Source organism: Xiphias gladius, chromosome 21 (genome assembly GCF_016859285.1).
Source record: "Xiphias gladius isolate SHS-SW01 ecotype Sanya breed wild chromosome 21, ASM1685928v1, whole genome shotgun sequence".
Taxonomy (NCBI): domain Eukaryota; kingdom Metazoa; phylum Chordata; class Actinopteri; order Istiophoriformes; family Xiphiidae; genus Xiphias; species Xiphias gladius.
Window position 1 is genome coordinate 30052736 of NC_053420.1, and position 18219 is coordinate 30070954.

Consider the following 18219-nt stretch of genomic DNA (forward strand, 5'->3'; position numbering starts at 1 on the left):
GCTTAACAACAACAAAAGGTCTGGAAGACCAGAGAAGACAACTAAAGTCGATGATCGCAGAATTCTTTCCCTGGGGAAGAAAAAAAAACCCCCTCAAAACATCTAGCCATGTCAATGACACTCTCTAGGAGGTAGTCTTATCATTGTCAAAGTCAAGAGATGACAATCAGAGGACGCCTTCATCAAAGTAAGAGGGTTTACTACAAGGTCCAAACCACTGGTAGCACTCAAGAACTTAAAGGCCAGATTAGACTTTGCCAGAAAACATCTAAAAAGCTTGCCCAGTTCTGGAACAAGATTCTTTGACAGATGAAACCAAGATGAACTTGTACCAAAATGATGGGAAGAGAAGAATATGGAGAAGGAAAGGAACAGCTTGTGATCCAAAGCATACCACATCATCTGTCAAACATGGTGGAAGCAGTGTTATGGCATGGGCATGTATGGCTGCCAGTGGCACTGTGTCACTGGTGTTTATTGATGATGTGACTTCTGATAGAAGTAACAGGATGAGTTCTGAAGTGTATTGGGCTATAGTACCTGCTCAGATTCAGCCGAATGCTGCAAAATTGATTGGATGGTGCTTCACAGAAAAAGTCTATAATGACCCAAAACATACTGCAAACGCAACCCAAGAGCTTCTCAAGGCAAAGAAATGGAATATCCTTTAATGGCCAAATCAGTCACCTGACCACAACCAAACTGAGCATGCTTTTCACTTAGTGAAGACAAAACTGAGGGCAGAAAGACCCACAAACAAGCTGCAACTGAGGGTGGCTGCAGTTAAAGCCTGGCAAAGCATCTCAAGGGTGAAATTTCAGCATTTGGATATGTCCATGGGTTCCAGGCAGTCATTGACTGCAAAGCATTTTCATTCAAATATTTAAATTAATCCTTACATTTATCTTTGTTTGTCCAATTACTTTTTAGCTTCTACAAATGAGGAACTAGGCATATTAATGGCTGTAATTCCTAAACGGTAAAAAGTGATGTTTTTGTTAAACCCCTTGAATTAAAGCTGAAAGTCTACACTTCAAACACATCCTGATGGCCTTGTTTAGAATCCATTGTGGTGGTGTACAGAGGCAAAATTAAGAAAATTGTGCCACTTGGCAAATAATTATGGACCTAACTGTATGTCAATTTAGCTAAGGCACAATTAGAGCCATATATTTGGCCTTTGATACATCTCCACTCTACACTGTCAAACTCACTATAATTACACATAGCGTATGGATTTATTTTCACTCTTGGGTGTGATTAATTTTGCTCTCGTAGTCTAATGGAGGCAAACAACATCACTGTATCATCATTTTATATCTGGATTTATAGTTTCCAAGGGGGAAGACCTGTGTGCAGTGTGTCAGTATGTAACCTTCTTAACTTAGCACTATAGCATGTCATGTTGGTATAACTATCTAACATTTGAGACGATCAGCAGGTTCCCATCCTTTGACTCATACATTCATCACTCAGAGCCAGTTCCAGGTCTGGAACGCAGCCAAAGACTGAGAGTGAACCAAAACGCCTACTACCACCACCTCTGCAAACACAAACAACCTACAAACATACCTACTCTGTGACTGTCATTGTCCCACCCTTCGTCTCGTTGCCTCGGACTATACATGTCTCCTCATGCTTCGTGGGATGCTAGACTGAGGAATTACACAGCAATACACCTATTTGCAACTTATTCCCCCTCAGGAGAGCACACTGGTTGTTTATCACCCAGATTGTGACTAAGGATGTTAGGTATGTCTCATTTTGAGGGGGGGTGGGACTACTCAGAGATACGAAACAAAAACTGAAGCACAATGGCTGTAGAAAAAAAGATAATCAGCCAAAATGATTAATATATAAATACATTTATTCAAAGACTGGATCATTAATAAAAAAGGACAAAACATAAACGCAATAAAAGAAAACCAATAAAACACTGACATCTTACACCATACACCAATTTGCTACAATTTAGTAAAGCTTCAGTATGTTTGCTACATTGAAGATTTGCTAAATTTTAGGATTTTACTAAATTCCAAGCTTCCAAGCACACAGCTGTGGTGTGTAATTCTGCTTATTATAAAGCAATGCAGCAATACTCCCAGAGAACTGAATATTAGTTCTGAGGCTATGGAGGCAAATGATGAATCAAGGCTCTATGTCTCTGCTGACACCTTCACTGTACTGCCATCTTGTGACCATGAACAAACTACATGGCCGAATTAGATTTTTCACTGGACCCCCAAACTATACAGGATGTCAGGTCATGTCTTTCAGTCCCTCTGTTCAATCCCACAGAGCAATTAAAAAAATAAAAAATAAAAATAAATGTTTAAAGGAAAACTATGGTTAATAACATCAAGGCTGGAAATATTCGGACAGTTACACATATTTTGTTCTTCAGGCTCTGAGCTTCAGCACATTGATTTGAAATAAAATATTGGATACTACATTGAAGGGCCAAGTCTCAGCTTTAAATTGATTTACATCAACACAGAAAGAATTGTGTAGGAGATATAGCCCTTTAAACATATAGTGCCCAAATTTTAGGGGCTCAAAAGTAATTGGACAGAAACACATGTAGTCAATTAGAATCATATTTATTATTATGATGTGGAAAATCAGTGACTGCTTGAAGTCCCTGACCCAAAGACATCAGCAGTCATTTTGTATCTTCCCTGGTGATGCTCTCCCAAAGCTTCACTGCAGTCACATTCAGCTCTTGTTTGTTTGGGGTCTCTGTGCCTTTAGTTTGGTCTTCACCAAGTGGAATGCTGCTGTAGCGGAACAAAGGCCACACTTTACATGTAAATTTAAACTAGCACTTGTTTTAGGGCACCACCTTATGTTTTGTATAAGGAAAACAGATAAAACCAATTAATCAGTCTTATAATCAGAAGTAGGTAAGTTCTCAGGTCAGGGACCTCGTGTTTCTTGCCTTAAAAGAACATACCTGACAAGATTTGACAATAAATGATGATATTTATTGTGACTAAATGTCTATAAGCAACTAAATAAATTCAGTATTAATAATGAATAAAGAGTAATGAGGTCAGAATCAAACAGATGAATAAAATTGATCTTTGAAGGATAATTGAACTGGTCACTAAGTTGAATAATGAAGTACAGTTTGTGAATTTGGATTATCAGAGAATGGAACACTATGGGGATGAATACATTTTCTAGGAATAATAATATTAATAATTCAGAGCACTACCCAACACCAACTCTCATCATAGACAGCAGAAGTAATGTTTAGCCTTCTCGGTTGTGTCGATTTGGAGCTGGCCCCTTTTGGTTAGAACAGAAGTGTTTAGGTGCTGATTCCACTCGCAGCTTTCCAGTGATGCAGTGCTCCCACGGTAGCAGCAGTTGTCAAGCAACAAGTGTCTGAAAGCAGGGCTACTCAGCTGATGACATTGCTCGAGGTGGATGGAGTGGAATTAAGGCTGAGGATGGCTTTGCCAACAGCCAGAAGGACTGTGATGCAGCCTCTGCTGCTTTCTTGATCTTGCTGATGCTGGTGTCGGATAAACTCTGATATTTTCGCTCTCCCTAACTAGACCTGTTAAATAGTCACTGCAAGAGATGATAAAACTTTCAAAATACTATCAAGCGAGACTAAGTAAAAACTGAAGACGAACCAAAAGTGGAGTAAAACAAAGGCAGAACTGCCAAGAGTTAAGGTGTCAAAGTGCAAAACGTGCCAGGAGATCTCCCCAAATGTAAGGTGCAGTTCTTCAACTGGATATTCACACTGAACAAATTAAATATCAAAATTTGACTTTAATTAAAGCTGAAAGTCTACACTTCAATCACAATGGCTTTGTTTTAAATTCCTTGTTGTGGTGTGCAGAGGCAAAATTACAAACATTGTATCATTGTCAAAATACTTAATACTAACTGTACTTACAGCGAGGTCCAAAAGTCTGAGACCACCACAGCACAGCAATTGTCTTTAAACGTATGTGTATGGTGTTTTTGCGAGACAATGTAGCGGTTTTAAAATGAGGATTTTAGCTGTGCAGTGCAGCAGAAATGGCTTCCAAGTGACTGCTTGTTAACATGTAGTTTTAATGGGCCGTGTTTCAGTCAGTATTTCATACTTGTTATGTTGCCTGACAACCGAAATAGAAAAACGTAAATGAGAACAGCTTAATGGGAATTCACATGTATTAAAATACTGTATACTGTATGTGAGCACAGAGAGTAGGAGAGAAGAAAACAGATAAGGGGTGGTTCAGCCGTATACTAGGTTTTGACCTACTCTTGTTTTATTTCAAGTTGAATGCGCTGAAGCTCAGCGTCTGAAGAACAAAAAATATAAAACTGTCCAAATACTTGCGCTATGTATCTTCATAGCTCTAGTCCTCAGTTCTATAGGTTATAACACTGTATTCACCAAAGTAATTGCTGAGATCTGGGAACATAGTGAACATGCTAAGAAGAAGTCCATTGGCACAAGAAACATAAGCAGTCAAACATTCAGGCAGACTGTAAACAAAACACCCAAGTTAGCCAAATGTACTTGGAGGAGAAAATGAAGGCAAAAGGTGAAATAACCCAAACACCATCCAAGTAGCAGTAAGCTGGTATGATATCATCCAGAGGATAGCACATTATAGTACCGTGGTTGCAGGTAAAGCTCTTAGGCAACTTGTTAACATGCTCTTTGTCCTTACGTCCTCAGAACTATGAAATGGTTTGCAGATCTGATGTTATCTCTTCAACAGGTTGTTCATAGCTTTGATTTCATCAGTGGATAGAGGAGAAAGGTTGTAGCCTCTCAGCTCAGGCATACCTGCAGACAAACAGAAAAGGCACACATCAAGGTCACCTTTCAGAGGACTGCTGGGAGGATATTCAATAGTATGTATAGTATGGCAGCAATTGGATGTTATTGTGACTGACGCCTTTTTTTTTTTTTAAAACATGAAGGACCTTCCCCTTTTCAATGGTTTTACCAGAGGAATAATTATTGAATTGAAACCCCTCCTCCAAGTCTACAACTATTTCACTGAACACAGACTGGACTCAGTTCCTACTCCCTCTTCCAAAAAATTGAACCACTGGGAGACATTCAGAGTTTAAAAACACATCTGAATCAATCACAGCTTTATCAGAAAACTTAATTTTCTGTACAAACATAAACTACTAGAGACCAGACATTCCTCCTACAGAGACTCCAGAAATATTTCACGTGATGACTTTTTCTCTGTTAGTTTTTCATCTCAACTTTCATGGGTTCAAAAATTAAGGGTTAAAGATTACAGCCCTGATGCCTGTACTACAAAGCAAGATTAAAATAGCTAATCGTCATGGTAATTTATGCTGCACATCTAACCTTTTGAGCAGGTTAACTTCAGAGGATCAGATCAAAACCTGTAAACAGCCCAAATTATGACCAATCAGATCACTAGAAAACTAGAGTCACCATTCCTACAGGATCCCGACAGGGACAAAAGAGTGAATATAATAAAGTGACAGAAAATAAAGAGCAATAGATATTTTTATAGATGCTGTTTGAGGATTTCCATGTGTCCACTCAGAGCTTCTCACAGATGGAAAGAGAGTTTATCACACTAAATAACTACATAATAACTATTAAAGCTTCATTTTAACTGCACAAAACTTCTTTGATCCCAACAGGATTCCTGACAGTGTTGATGATTTTACACTTATTCGAAGGAGGTACCGTTCACAAAATGCAGCTCAGAATAACATGGAGTCTCTGTGACGATAAATGGAAATAAAAACTAAACCCTCTGATGTCTTTTATTAGAAAAAATATCCACACACTGTTAAAATATTTTCCATATTATAAATGAACATGCAAGTCAAATTGACCTCATCAGGCATGAACTACTTTTCTTCTCTCCTCTCCTCTCAGCTTTGGCAGCAGAAACAGTCTGACATTACTTTATCTTTTCTTTTTAATCTGCATCACATATTCATTATAGTTTATTCATCATCAGACAAATGAGCAAAAAAATACTCACTCGGTAAGAAATTTAACAACAATTCCTGTACTTTACAGTATATCCTTAGAATGAATTTGGTAATTGGAAATTATTTCCAGTTTTTCCTTTCTATTCAAGTTATGTGATCATATTGTTCACTTTTTGCTATAACCAAATTTACCTCTAGGTTTCACTGTTTCTTCTCATATTATATTACATACTATTGATGGCTCTGATGATGTTGCTAGTAATTAACAACTCAGCCTCTTTCACATGAACACACTCGTGGCCAGACAGGAAAACCCAGAGTTAACTGAGCCAGTTGATAACCAGCTTCGTGATATAGGTTATCCAGAAATGCCAATATAGGCTCAGTGAAGCCAGATAACAAAAAGATATCCTGGGTATGTTGAACTTGCTTTGTAGTACAGGGTTCCGGTCACGGAAATGTTTTTAAGTCTAAGAGAATCCAAAGCAAAAAGCATGTAACTCAACTTCATCAGAGAGACTGACAAATACTGTACATGCTGCTTATTGATTCCTTAGTTGCTACCTGTAAAAAGGTTTAATTATAACCATATCCACACCTCATAACTCCAGATCTTATTTTAATATCTTGTCAGTGGAGACTCATATTCAGATTATAATCAGTTTAAAAGCCAAAACAGAATAAAAATTCTCAATATAAACACCTCAGTCAAAATAAACAGGCCCAAACCGAGTGGAATTTCAATCAATTGCAAAGGGGTAATTTAAACCTTTTAATAATTTGACCAAAAGAAAAATTCTACCATGTAAACAATTTAATCTGATGACTTTCTGGCTGCATTCTTTCTGTGCATGTCCTCCGTCTTGACGTACGTTTGTGTGGATGTATATATCTCTATGCATGACACACAGCTGTTCTGAGTAGATACCATGTAAACAGTTGATGCAAAATCTTCAATTGGAATTTCAGTCAGAATGAAAAAACGAGTGCATCTAACCACAGCTGATTTGAGCTCAAAGTCAGTAACATACTTTATAGTTAACAATGAAGATGTAATGTCAATAAAGTGTCAACTCAACTTAGTTAATTGCAACTGCTGTTTTAGTACAGGGCTGGATAAAATAAAAAAGTAGAAACAGAAACAACTGTACAATACAATGAGGTCCAAAACAACACCACCACCATCTAGAACCCTAAAAATGACTTTCCATAAATACTACTATTAGAGCTAAAATATTGTAAAATGACTTCACATCATGATTACCTTGGATTAATCAAACCCAAAAAACTGAACAGGGAACTGAGCTTTGCTGGATTCTGCAAATAAACTAAAATTAAATATACTAAAAACACCATAAGCAAAATCAGGTCAGTTGTTGACAGCTGACTGGAAATTACTTCAAATGCAGTACAGTATCTGTGTCTCTATTCTACGCACCCGTTCTTTTTTCCATGCACATTTGTTTTTAAGGGTATCAGTTGTGAAAGAAACTAAAATTTCTGCACACTGTCAAATACTTGTAATCGATTTGTTAATAATGTCCTCAGACGTTTATAAGGTCAAATTTATGACTTAATTTTTACTGTGCGGGATCTTTGGTTCTTTCAGAGTCAGAGTTAATGATCTGACTCGCCTGTCTAAGCTTCTGGAGTCAACGAACTTTGCAGTGTTTCCCTCTAGGTGTTATTAATTAAAAGGCAGAATGCTGGAACATAATAGTGATGGACTGTGGCGCAGTCCGTGTGGCTATACCTGGCATTCCCAGCATAAAGGTTAACATGGACCTGTTGATTGGAAGCAATGCTCCCAAGGTATTAGAACCTTGGGAGGTCATTAATAGCCATGGGGAGAGCCCATATGCTATAAGAATGGCATTAGGATGATCTTAGCAAGGTGATTAGTAAGGCTATGCTAAGCAAGTACCCATACAGCAGCTGGATCGTGGCAGTAGCAAGGTGTGATATATCCATCACCATGGTGTATATCATCCAAGGACTCTGCTGGTGTTTGACTGTGGTGCAACATTCAAGGGAACATCACTGAACAATCAGCTCTTGCAAGGTCCCAACCTAACAAGTACATCGCTTGGAGTCTTTCCCCACAGGTTCAGGTTCCTGCCTGAATCCTTGGCAATCATTGGTGACATACAAGCAATTTTCCATCAGGTTAAGGTTGCAGAAGAGGACAGAGCCTTCCTGCGCTTTTTGTGGTGGCCAGAGGCAGTGGCTGATATTCGTATGACTGTCCATGCTGAAGGCAGAGCTGAGGCTCCAGCAGCAAGAGTTGGTCTTTTGGACAGATAGCACTTCTTTGCTGACGTATATACAGGACGAAGACAAGTGTTTCCATATGTTTGTGGCCAACAGGGTCTCAGCTATTAGAGGAGCCACCAGAACTTCACAATGGTGGCATGTCAGCTTCAAGGAAAACCCAGCGAATGATGCATCCAGACAACAGGTGATTCATCATGACTACAGGTGGATTCAGGGTCCAAAATCTTTGTGTAAACCAGAAGGGGACTGGCCGGCAAATGTGGTATAGACTGCGACTGAAGCAGTGAGCAAGAGGTCAAGAGGGATGCCATGGTTAATGTCATTAATGTAGATGGCTCACCTGATGCCACTAGTTGGCTAATAGCCTACTTCTCAAGTTGGATGAGGTTCAAAGTAGCCGTTGCCTGGTTCCTTAAACTGAAAAATACTTTTGGAAAGAAGTCGCAGGAGAGGTGAGTATGAGGCTTCTGATGCCAGCAAGCACAGACTAAACAATAGTGTCATGTGGCAAAAGAAGCAAGGTTTTAAACACAGGTGACGAGGACAAGCTTTGTTGACAAATTAACTTGAGGAAGCCTAGCTTGCTATCATTCAGTACTGTCAGCAGCAGAGATATGGAGAACAGATTGCTATGTTATGTCATCTGGGAAAAGCCGTGAGCAGGCAGTGTTATCTACAGGTTGGATCTGTATTTGGATAATGGGTTCATGAGAGTTGGAGGGAAGTTGACCAAAGGCTCCTTGCCAGAGGAAACTAAACATCTATCCATCCAAAGATTAACATGTAGCAGCTCTCAACCTCAAGCACATTCATCAACAGCTTGAACATAATGTTCGCAACTACACGCTGTCCACACTGAGGAGAAAGTACTGGGTCTCAAGTGCTAACTCAGCTGTGAAGAGAATCATAACAGAATGTTGCTTCTGTAGCACGTATAATGGAAGAACAGTGGAGCAAAAGATGGCAGATTTGCCAAAGGAAAGGGATCTTCCTGATTATCCACCATTTACTGATGTTGGAGTTGACTATTTTTGACCAACTGTAGTGAAGAAAGGACAAGGCACAGTAAAGCAGAGCAGTCCATCTTGAAGTGGCTAATTCTTTTGATACAGATGCATGTATCAATGCTTTGTGCCATTTCATCCGTAGAGCCAATTTCATAAGAGCAGAGAGAGAACTAAGGAAGGTTCTTACATCTTTGAATAATACACGGATTCAAGTAGTTTTGCAGAAAAATTGAGTCAATTGGAGTTTCAATCCTCCAGGTTCACATAATTTTGGTGTATGGGAGCGTGTAATCCGCATGGTGAGGATTCTAAGTTCATTTCTTCAAAAGCAGAGACTGGATGATGATGGACTTCATAAAGTTATGGGCGAAGCTGAAGCCATTTTAAATGATCGGCCTATGATATGTATGTGAAATGAAGATGGAAACAATTTCAGTATATCTCTGAACTACCTTTGGGGAATACCTACCTTTGCTAAAAGAGGCAAAAATGGAACAAGAAAAGGAGAAATCTAAAGCCTGAATATATCATTTTCATAATGGATCCTACTGCCCAACAAGGTTCTTAGCCACTCAGAAGAGTTTTGGAGGCTTTCCTTGATTGGAAAGGACTTGTGTGTTCAGTGCCTCTGCAGACAAAGTCTAATGTAATTGAATGGCCTCTGACTAAAGTTTGCCTTCTACATAAGACTGCAGGTTAGCAGGTCATCTTAGGTTTTTCTATGTATGTGGAACATGTGAGACTAAAATGTGTGGTAAATTGTACTCATCATTGTACCATTTTGATTATGGCTCCTTAATTTGTACTTGCTAGAATTGTTAAGTTTGTTAGTCATTACAATTAGGGGCCAGTATGTAGGAGCCATTTCCAGCAGGACACCAAATTGGTTCAATATGTGTAACCATTGTGTTTTTTAATTTACAGAGTTTCTCCATTCACAAAGCCCCTCTGTGCAAGGTCTTTGCTGGTTGCCAGACAACCTCACAGCGACAAGACTCTGTGAAGAATGAACTGAGCTTTAAATGTGATTCCTGCCCTTATGCTACGCCAATTGCCTCCTGTCACCAGCTATTAACACACACCTATGAGAGTGGTTTCAATCTGCTAAACTAATTCTCAGCAAAAAAGCAAAGAATCGTATTTCCCAAAATGTCAACCTGTTCCTTTAAATTAGCATGATGCAGGTGGCCAACTCAACAGCCAAAATGCTCGTCATTACCTTGCATCTCATTGAGACGACTGACTTTTGCTTTCAGTTCTTTGCGAAGGTTGTTTATCTCTTTTTCCAGCTGCTCCTGGTCTATGGATGAAAGAAGACCAAAACAGTTTAGGATGATCACATTTAGCCACGATACATCTGTATAAAAAAGTCTGGGAACTCCCTGAGCAAATTCCATATTTTGCTGATTCTGATGTGAAAAGAAGTAAACACAACCCCTGCAGCCAGCAGACTCAAATGTTAATGCACTGTTACTTTTTGTTTCATTAACTTAAAAAGAGAAAGAAAAATACAAAGTAGTTGTGGCATGTATTAGAGATTGGAAACCCTTCTACTTTTAAAACACTCAGAACTTCATTAACTAGTTAGGCCTTTATTGACTTGTTAGGACTTGGCCGCTGATGGCAGTTCTGGAGCTTGATAAATTATGACTCTTCAAACTTTGTGGTAACACAGAACAACCATGGGCTCCTCTAAGCAACTGCCTGAGGATTTGAATATGAAGCTAATTGATGCCTACAAGGCAGGGGAAGCTATAAAAAGATATCAAAGTGCTTCCAGCTTGAAATTTCCACTGTATAAAATGTCTTCAAGAAATTGCAGTTAAAGGGAACTGTGGAAGTCAAGACAATATCTGTATGACTAAGAAAGCTTCCAGATAAAACTGCACATCTGCTGGGCAGAAAGGCAAAGCATAACTACAACAGGGCTGCTAAGGAGCTGCAGGACGTTTTAGGTGATACACAAGTGTTGGTGCATCATTCCAGTGTTCAGTGTTGCTTGCACAAAAACGGTCTACATGGAAGAGTCATCATAGGGAAACTTTGCCTACAACCTCACTACAAAAGTTGATGTCTTAAGTATGCAAAACAACATCTGGATAAGCCAGAGTCATTTTGGAAACAGATGCCTCAGACAAATGAAGTTAAAATTGAGCTCTTTGGCCACAACCGCCAAAAGTTGTGTTTGGAGAAAAAAAAGCAGAACCATTTGATGAAACGTACATCCAGCCATCTGTTAAACCTGGGGCTGGAAATATTATCATTTGGGGCAGTGGCACAAGAAACACTGCACAGATAAAGGGAAGAATGGATTCCACTAAATACCAGACAGTCCTGGATGAAAATAGCATGGAGTCAGTCAGGAAACTGAAAACAGGATGGCTTCTACAACAGGACAATGACCCAAAGCATACCTCGAACTCCACAATGAATTACTTCAAGAAACACAAGTTTAAGGTTATGGAATGGCCCTCACAGTCCCTTGACTTGAACATCAATGAAAATCTAAGGGTGGATCTTAAACATTCTGTGCATGCAAGAAAGGTTAAACGTATCTCAGAACTTTAAGTGAACTGCAAGAGAGTGGGTGAAAATTCCTAAATCAAGAATAGAAAGACTCTTAGCTGCTACAAAAAGCATTTGCAAGCCGTGATATCTGCCAAACGAGGGGTACAAAATTCTGACTTAGTTGTGAGAATTACACTTTATTTATAAGTTTGTGAAATAAAAAGTAAGAAGGGTAAAAAAAGTGCATTTATATTTGAAGAAGGCTCATTTTTGATATCTGATTGCTGCAGGGGTTGTATTTACTTTTATTTTCACTTCAAAAGTCAACAACACATGGAATTTGCCCCGGGATGCCCAAACTTTTGCATACATCTGTATGAGTAAAACAAATCCATTTATACACAGTTTAATAGTGGAAATCTAATATATTTAGATATTAAATGGCAGTTTTTACCTTTCTGAATCATCTCTCTTGTCTTGGATTTGGGAAATTTGATGAACATATTTCCAAAGCAAACCTTCACTTTCTCTGCAAACAGCAGAGACAGCACTGGTAGATTATTTCATGCATGCTGGACAGCTAATACTATTACTATACACCTGAGTCATATCAAAATATTAAAACTGTTGTTTCCACTGTAAAATTACTGTAATCAGTGTTTACATAACCTAAGCCAATGGATATCAATGATTGTCAAGTGACAGCTGTGACTCAAACAGGATGCACTGAAACTTCAACACTACCAAGCCTTCTCTCCTCTGTGGCAACACCTTGTTATGAGGCGTCACTCACCTGAATCTGGCATTTCAGTTTTTAGTACGTTCAATGCCTCTCTGTTCCTGTTTCTCTTTTTGTCCAGGTCCACAATCTGAAACATCAACAGAGAACATTATGTCTCAACATTACATGGGAGCTGATGTGACAACATCAATGTGTGTTTTCATTATGGAATGTGATAAAGTAAAAACAAGCACATATCATTTTTTTGGATGGATGAGTAAAACATAATCATGTCATGGAGTCATGTTTGATGGTTATATACTAGTTTTATAATATGAATATACATTATCATACAGTGTTTTGGGGGGAAATCCTTGTAATATTGTCAGGGTTAGTAAGGGTCTGTTATTGTTGTATTTCAATGCGATATATTGAGTGACTATCAAAACACAAAACCTATATTCTGTAAGTGCTATGCGAAGGCAACTGGCCTGTCATCCAAAATGGATGAGACGCAAAACGTCTTCAAGAACTTAAACCAAGTCCAGTCGCCTTCGCATAGCACATACAGAATACCATGACCTGGATGACTGAGAATCTGCACAGACACAAACCTATATTAAATATCATCTCTATGAAACACTGTGTCAACTCTGAGACTGTGGCATGTCTGTGGACTACATACGTTTTGTTGTATGGCGTTTCAGAGGCTTCTGCGCCTTTCATATTGAGGTAGATAAATTATTAGAAACAATTTCAATTTAATGTATGCCAATAAAGTTTAATAAAGTCCAGGCTACCTGACATTACTTTGAGCAATGGAACGCAAGCTTCCATTGCTCAAAGTAATGTAATTTCTCACTGATGGCTTCTTCCATGAAACTTTCTGTAAAACTGAAACAAAATACAGGGTTTGTGTAAGACAGCCCAGCAGTCGTTTTTTTACTCAGGAGTTTTAATGTAAGGATAGACACTTTAACAACTGTACAGATTAATCATAGAGTCAGTCCTAACTATCATTATGTCCTGGTCTTCAACTCGGATCATCAACCAGACTAGTAAAATAGGAACCACGCTGAATGAATCGCAACATGGCTGGTTTGCGACCAGCTGGGGACCTTTGTTGCATCTCTCTCTCCCTCATCTCCTCTCATGTCTCTACTGTCTGTAATAAAGGCATAAAAATGCCCAAAAATACTTAAAAAATGCAGTTTTGGTCTGGGCAAATACCTTGACAAAGATCATTAGATCCAAGATCTATTAGTATTATAAACACATTGTAAAGAGCACATTAACACCTACAAGTATTTTGCACTTTGCTACTTCTTATATAGGGATGACCATGTTTGTAATACTCTGGCCACTGGGATAAGACAGACTACATCTGTAACTTCTTAAAAAAATCCCTTCTTAAAACATTCTCTTATAAGAAAGCCTTTATGCATACAGTGACATGAAAAAGTTTAGGTACCCCTGGTCAAGCTTTCTGTTACTGCTTATGTAGCTTGATTTGAAGTATTAAAGTTTGTAAACGCTTTTTGTAGCCAGCTAAGAGTCTTTCAATTCTTGTTTGGGGGATTTTTGCCCATTCATCCTTGCAAAAGGCTTCTAGTTCTGTGAGATTCTTGAGCTGTCTTGCATCGTCTTTTGATGTCTATCCACAGATTTTCAATGATGTTTAGGTCAGGGGACTGTGACCTGGCAAAACCAGGTGGGCATGGCAAAACCTTCAGCTTGCGCTTTTTGAGTATTATTGTTGTAGAAGCCATCCTCTTTTCATCTTCAGCTTTTTTACAGACAGTATAATGTTTGCTCCCAAAATTTGCTGGTATTTAATAGAATCCACTCTTCCCTCCACCAGTGAAATGTTCCTCGTGCCACTGACTGCAACAAAAGTCCAAAGCATTATCGATCCTCCCCGGTGCTTAACAGTTGGAGAGGTGTTCTTTTCATGAAATTCTGCACCCTTTTTTATCCAAACACACTATTACTCATTGCGACCAAAAAGTTCCATTTTAATTTCATCAGTCCACAGGACTAGTTTCCAAAATACATCAGGCTTGTTTAGATGTTCCTTTCATAAACTTCTGACGATTAATTTTGTGGTGAAGACGCAGGAATGGTTCTTCTAATGACTTTTCCATGAAGGTCATATTAGTGCAAGTGTTGCGTTTAAGGTCTTTTTTTTTTCTTCTTTTTCTCTTTTCTGTGAAGCACTGTGTAACTTCAACTTTGCACTTTGTTAGGCACTATACCTATAATGTATTAATATTACTTTTATTATATTTATCATTTAATTACATTTTGACTTTTTTTTGTTCTGTGTGTTTTTTCGCTTCTGATCCATGTCTAAGATATATTTCCATTTCCATGCTTTGTAAAGGACAGGACTTAGCCCCTTGGCTCTTTGGAAATGTTTGCTGTTCACTCTACAGTACATTCGGAGTCATCTTAGAATATGGACTGAAAACCTCAGTGTTCTGTTTCAGACTAGGTAGGAATGTAAATGTAAATTCTCACCCTCCATGAGAATTTACATTTTTTGTCTGAGGGTAGTTAAACAAAGACTGGCCTACAGCCTCAAATCAACGCGAAAAAGGTAGTAGCTTGCTTAAATAGTTACGAAAGTGGTAGCTACGCTTACAAAACATTGAACGTACTAAGCAAGTTAGTATTACTTACTAATATTTACAGTATTTACGTTACTGTTAAGCTGTATTGTATTGTTTTGTAACGTTATTGCATCTTTTTTCTGGTCAGTGTAACGTTGTTCCCTTCCCATAAACAAAGAACTACCAAACCATTTTCCGGGGTGGGTTTATTCATTTCACGCGAGAGTGTAAAACTGAAACTGTAACGATTGTTAGCTTAACTGTTACCCCTCTCAGTTATAGTTCCTTTAGCCGATATATCCATCCTCCTAGCTGGTCGTGCTCTACATATTACATACAGCTTGTTGTTACCACCTAAGTATTAAGCTACCTGTTGTTTAGTGGTGAGGACATCCTCCGCTCCTTCCTCAACTTCTGTCAAATACTCCAAAACACGCTGAGATACACCGTCCATGTTGGCTGTGTCGCTATAAAAATACGTCCGGTCTGAAACAATACAGAATACAGAAAACGACCGCCAGGCAGCCGCATAGTAATAATTCCCCACACAATACAAATAAAAACACATTTTCTGTCTCTCGCATCCGCTTCCACGCGGATTTATGCTTGAATATTTTACCATTTTAGTTTAATATTGTCTAAGAAAGACACCGACAAATTGAAGCAAAATACTAATATGTGAAATTTTCAGATTTAAAGCATTGTTGTGTAAATAATAGTCAACATCAAGTTGTAAAGATAGTTTTGGATTTTACGATATATCAAAATGTCTGTAATTTACTTTCTCTGTGTTTTTAATATCCTTTGCCACATATATCCGGTCAAAGGTTTTAGAACACCTACATCTTCCGGCTGTTCTTTAAATTTACAGAATTCAGTGTCTCGGTGTTTCTTAAACTAAAGCACAGAAAAAAATAAACAATTGGAGGTTTTAAAAACACAGAATCACGGAATCTTTCGTTGAACCAAATTTAATCTAATTTTTTGACTCATTCAGCTGCTGAAACAGTCTGGCATTACCTTTAACTTTTTTTTTTAACCTGCATTACATTGTTCATAATAATTTGTTCACCATCAGGCAAAAAGCAAAACATACTTACTCTAAAGATATTTATAAGAATCCCTGCACTTATTTGGGCTAGCCCAACTTTAATATTGGGAAATAAGACTTTCTACAGCTGCCTGTTCTATTCTAGCTATGTGACTATATTTACATTTCACCTGGTTGAATATCACTTAATGCTGCGCCCATTACCGAATTTACCCACGTTACCACCGTCTCATCTCATATCACTCGCCTCTTGGCGGCATTACCGTACATCACACAGTATACGCGCACGGCCTCTTCCAGAAAGAGGTTCCCCTCAAAATTCCGCGCCCCGATCCGCTTACTAGACGGAGCAGATACACGGACAGACGCAGACACACTAGCACACACACAAACCGCCTGCCTAAATATAGTTGTGAGATATATAAATATTGCAGTACTTTCATCAGTGGGCCACAAGTTCAATCACCATTGTGGTACCTCAGTCGGTAATAGATAGTGACTTAACAGACATTTGTTTAAATTAAAATCTTCGAGATTACAACTTTAAGCAGAGACGAGGAGCAGGTTTCAGAGGTCTCCTTAATAATAATTAAAAAAAAAGTAAATAATCATTTGATCAGTATTTGTAGTTACAAATACACTTAAATCAATCTAGCACGTAAGAAATCATGATGAAATGAGTTATTGTGTTTTCCATATTACTTTTTACATAGAATATAAAAAACTGGAATTCTATGGTAACCTCTGCTATATTGTCAATGCAGTAACCCTACTTAAAATCAATTTCAGTTTCCTTGATAGAAATTACAAATAATACTGTAGTTTTATTTTTACAAAAAGGAAGCCTGTTCTTTAACTCCTTATGTTTGAATTATGTTTTATTCAAGTATCTTTTTTTTTTAATTGTATTGCAGATATAATTTTAAATGGATTAAGTTTTCTTATTTTTAATACATTTGCAAACATATCTAAAAACATGTTTTCACTTTGTCATTGAGTGTAAACTGATGAGCGAAAATGGAAATTTTATCCATTTAAAATTAAGACTACAACACAATTAAGTGTGCAAAAATTGAAGGGGTCTGAATATTTTCTGAAGCCCTTGTAGCCTGAAAGGTGAAACCCAGGGCAAAAAAGACTCATCCCTGCTTGTTAGGCTATTTGCTGTGAGCGCTTGATAATAATTGAAGGGGACTGAGATGAAAATATCATCTTCTCTCATCTGCACTATGGACAGCGAGAGGACGTTTAGAGAGATTTTAGTAAGAAAACTGACCTGAAACAATAAAAATGAGGGCGACAGAAATAGAGTTTTGGAAGGTGAGTGGGACAGGTCCTCCCATGAATGTCAGTGATAAATCAATTAATAAACTAAAATAAAGTAATAATAATGATAAAATCAGCCCCCAAAAAAAAACTTGTGAAAAAGGGAAGGACAAGGCCTACACCACAACTTTTCCACACTTTTTCAGTGACTTTGAAAAATTACACCGGTCAGTCATACCTTTTCAGAAACTTTTAATAACTTTTAAGAAGCTTTTCTTTTTGTTGACAGATCAAAACAGGAGAGATGGCTTCTTCATTCACATCACTAGTAAAACTGGTAGTATTGGTAGTATACATACAAACATAAACATAATGTATTATGCCGATAAAGGTTTACTGGGTTAAATCCAAAAGAAAATGAGAGTTTTTATATAAATATCCACATGTGCACAAGATTTATGTATAATCAATAGTGCTTGTAGAAATACACTGCGGGATTTGCTCATGTAACTGCAGAGCACTGGCTTGAACATAATGATGTAATTATAATTAGCTGACAACAAAAAAATATGGCAAAACATCACATTCTCCTATGAAAAAAGAAAAACATTAACAAACTTGCTACACTTTTTGTCAATCATTTCAAAAATAAAAATAATTGAAAATATAGATTCATAATCAAATCTTGTAAGTGATTACTGTAGCTGTGTCATACAGATTACACCTCCAGTATGCGCAAGTTACTGTTATGTTACAAATTCAACCTGTTTTGGCCTGTTTGGCCTGTTAACAGGAGAAAATTTGGACCCAGGTAAATTGTCCATTATTGCA

At 37.9% G+C, this 18219-nt stretch overlaps 1 protein-coding gene across 1 annotated transcript; it reads right to left on the minus strand.

Moving 5' to 3' along the window:
- Positions 1-1867: 1867 nt before the first annotated feature.
- pdrg1 (p53 and DNA-damage regulated 1) lies at positions 1868-16319 on the minus strand. The gene is made up of 6 exons (XM_040116317.1): positions 16172-16319; positions 15442-15557; positions 12532-12607; positions 12193-12267; positions 10450-10530; positions 1868-4801 (listed from the first exon to the last, which is right to left on the minus strand). Exons 2-6 carry the CDS (start codon positions 15523-15525, stop codon positions 4719-4721), a joined length of 399 nt encoding a protein of 132 aa, XP_039972251.1. The 5' UTR covers positions 15526-15557; positions 16172-16319; the 3' UTR covers positions 1868-4718.
- Between the last annotated feature and the right edge of the window lie 1900 nt (positions 16320-18219).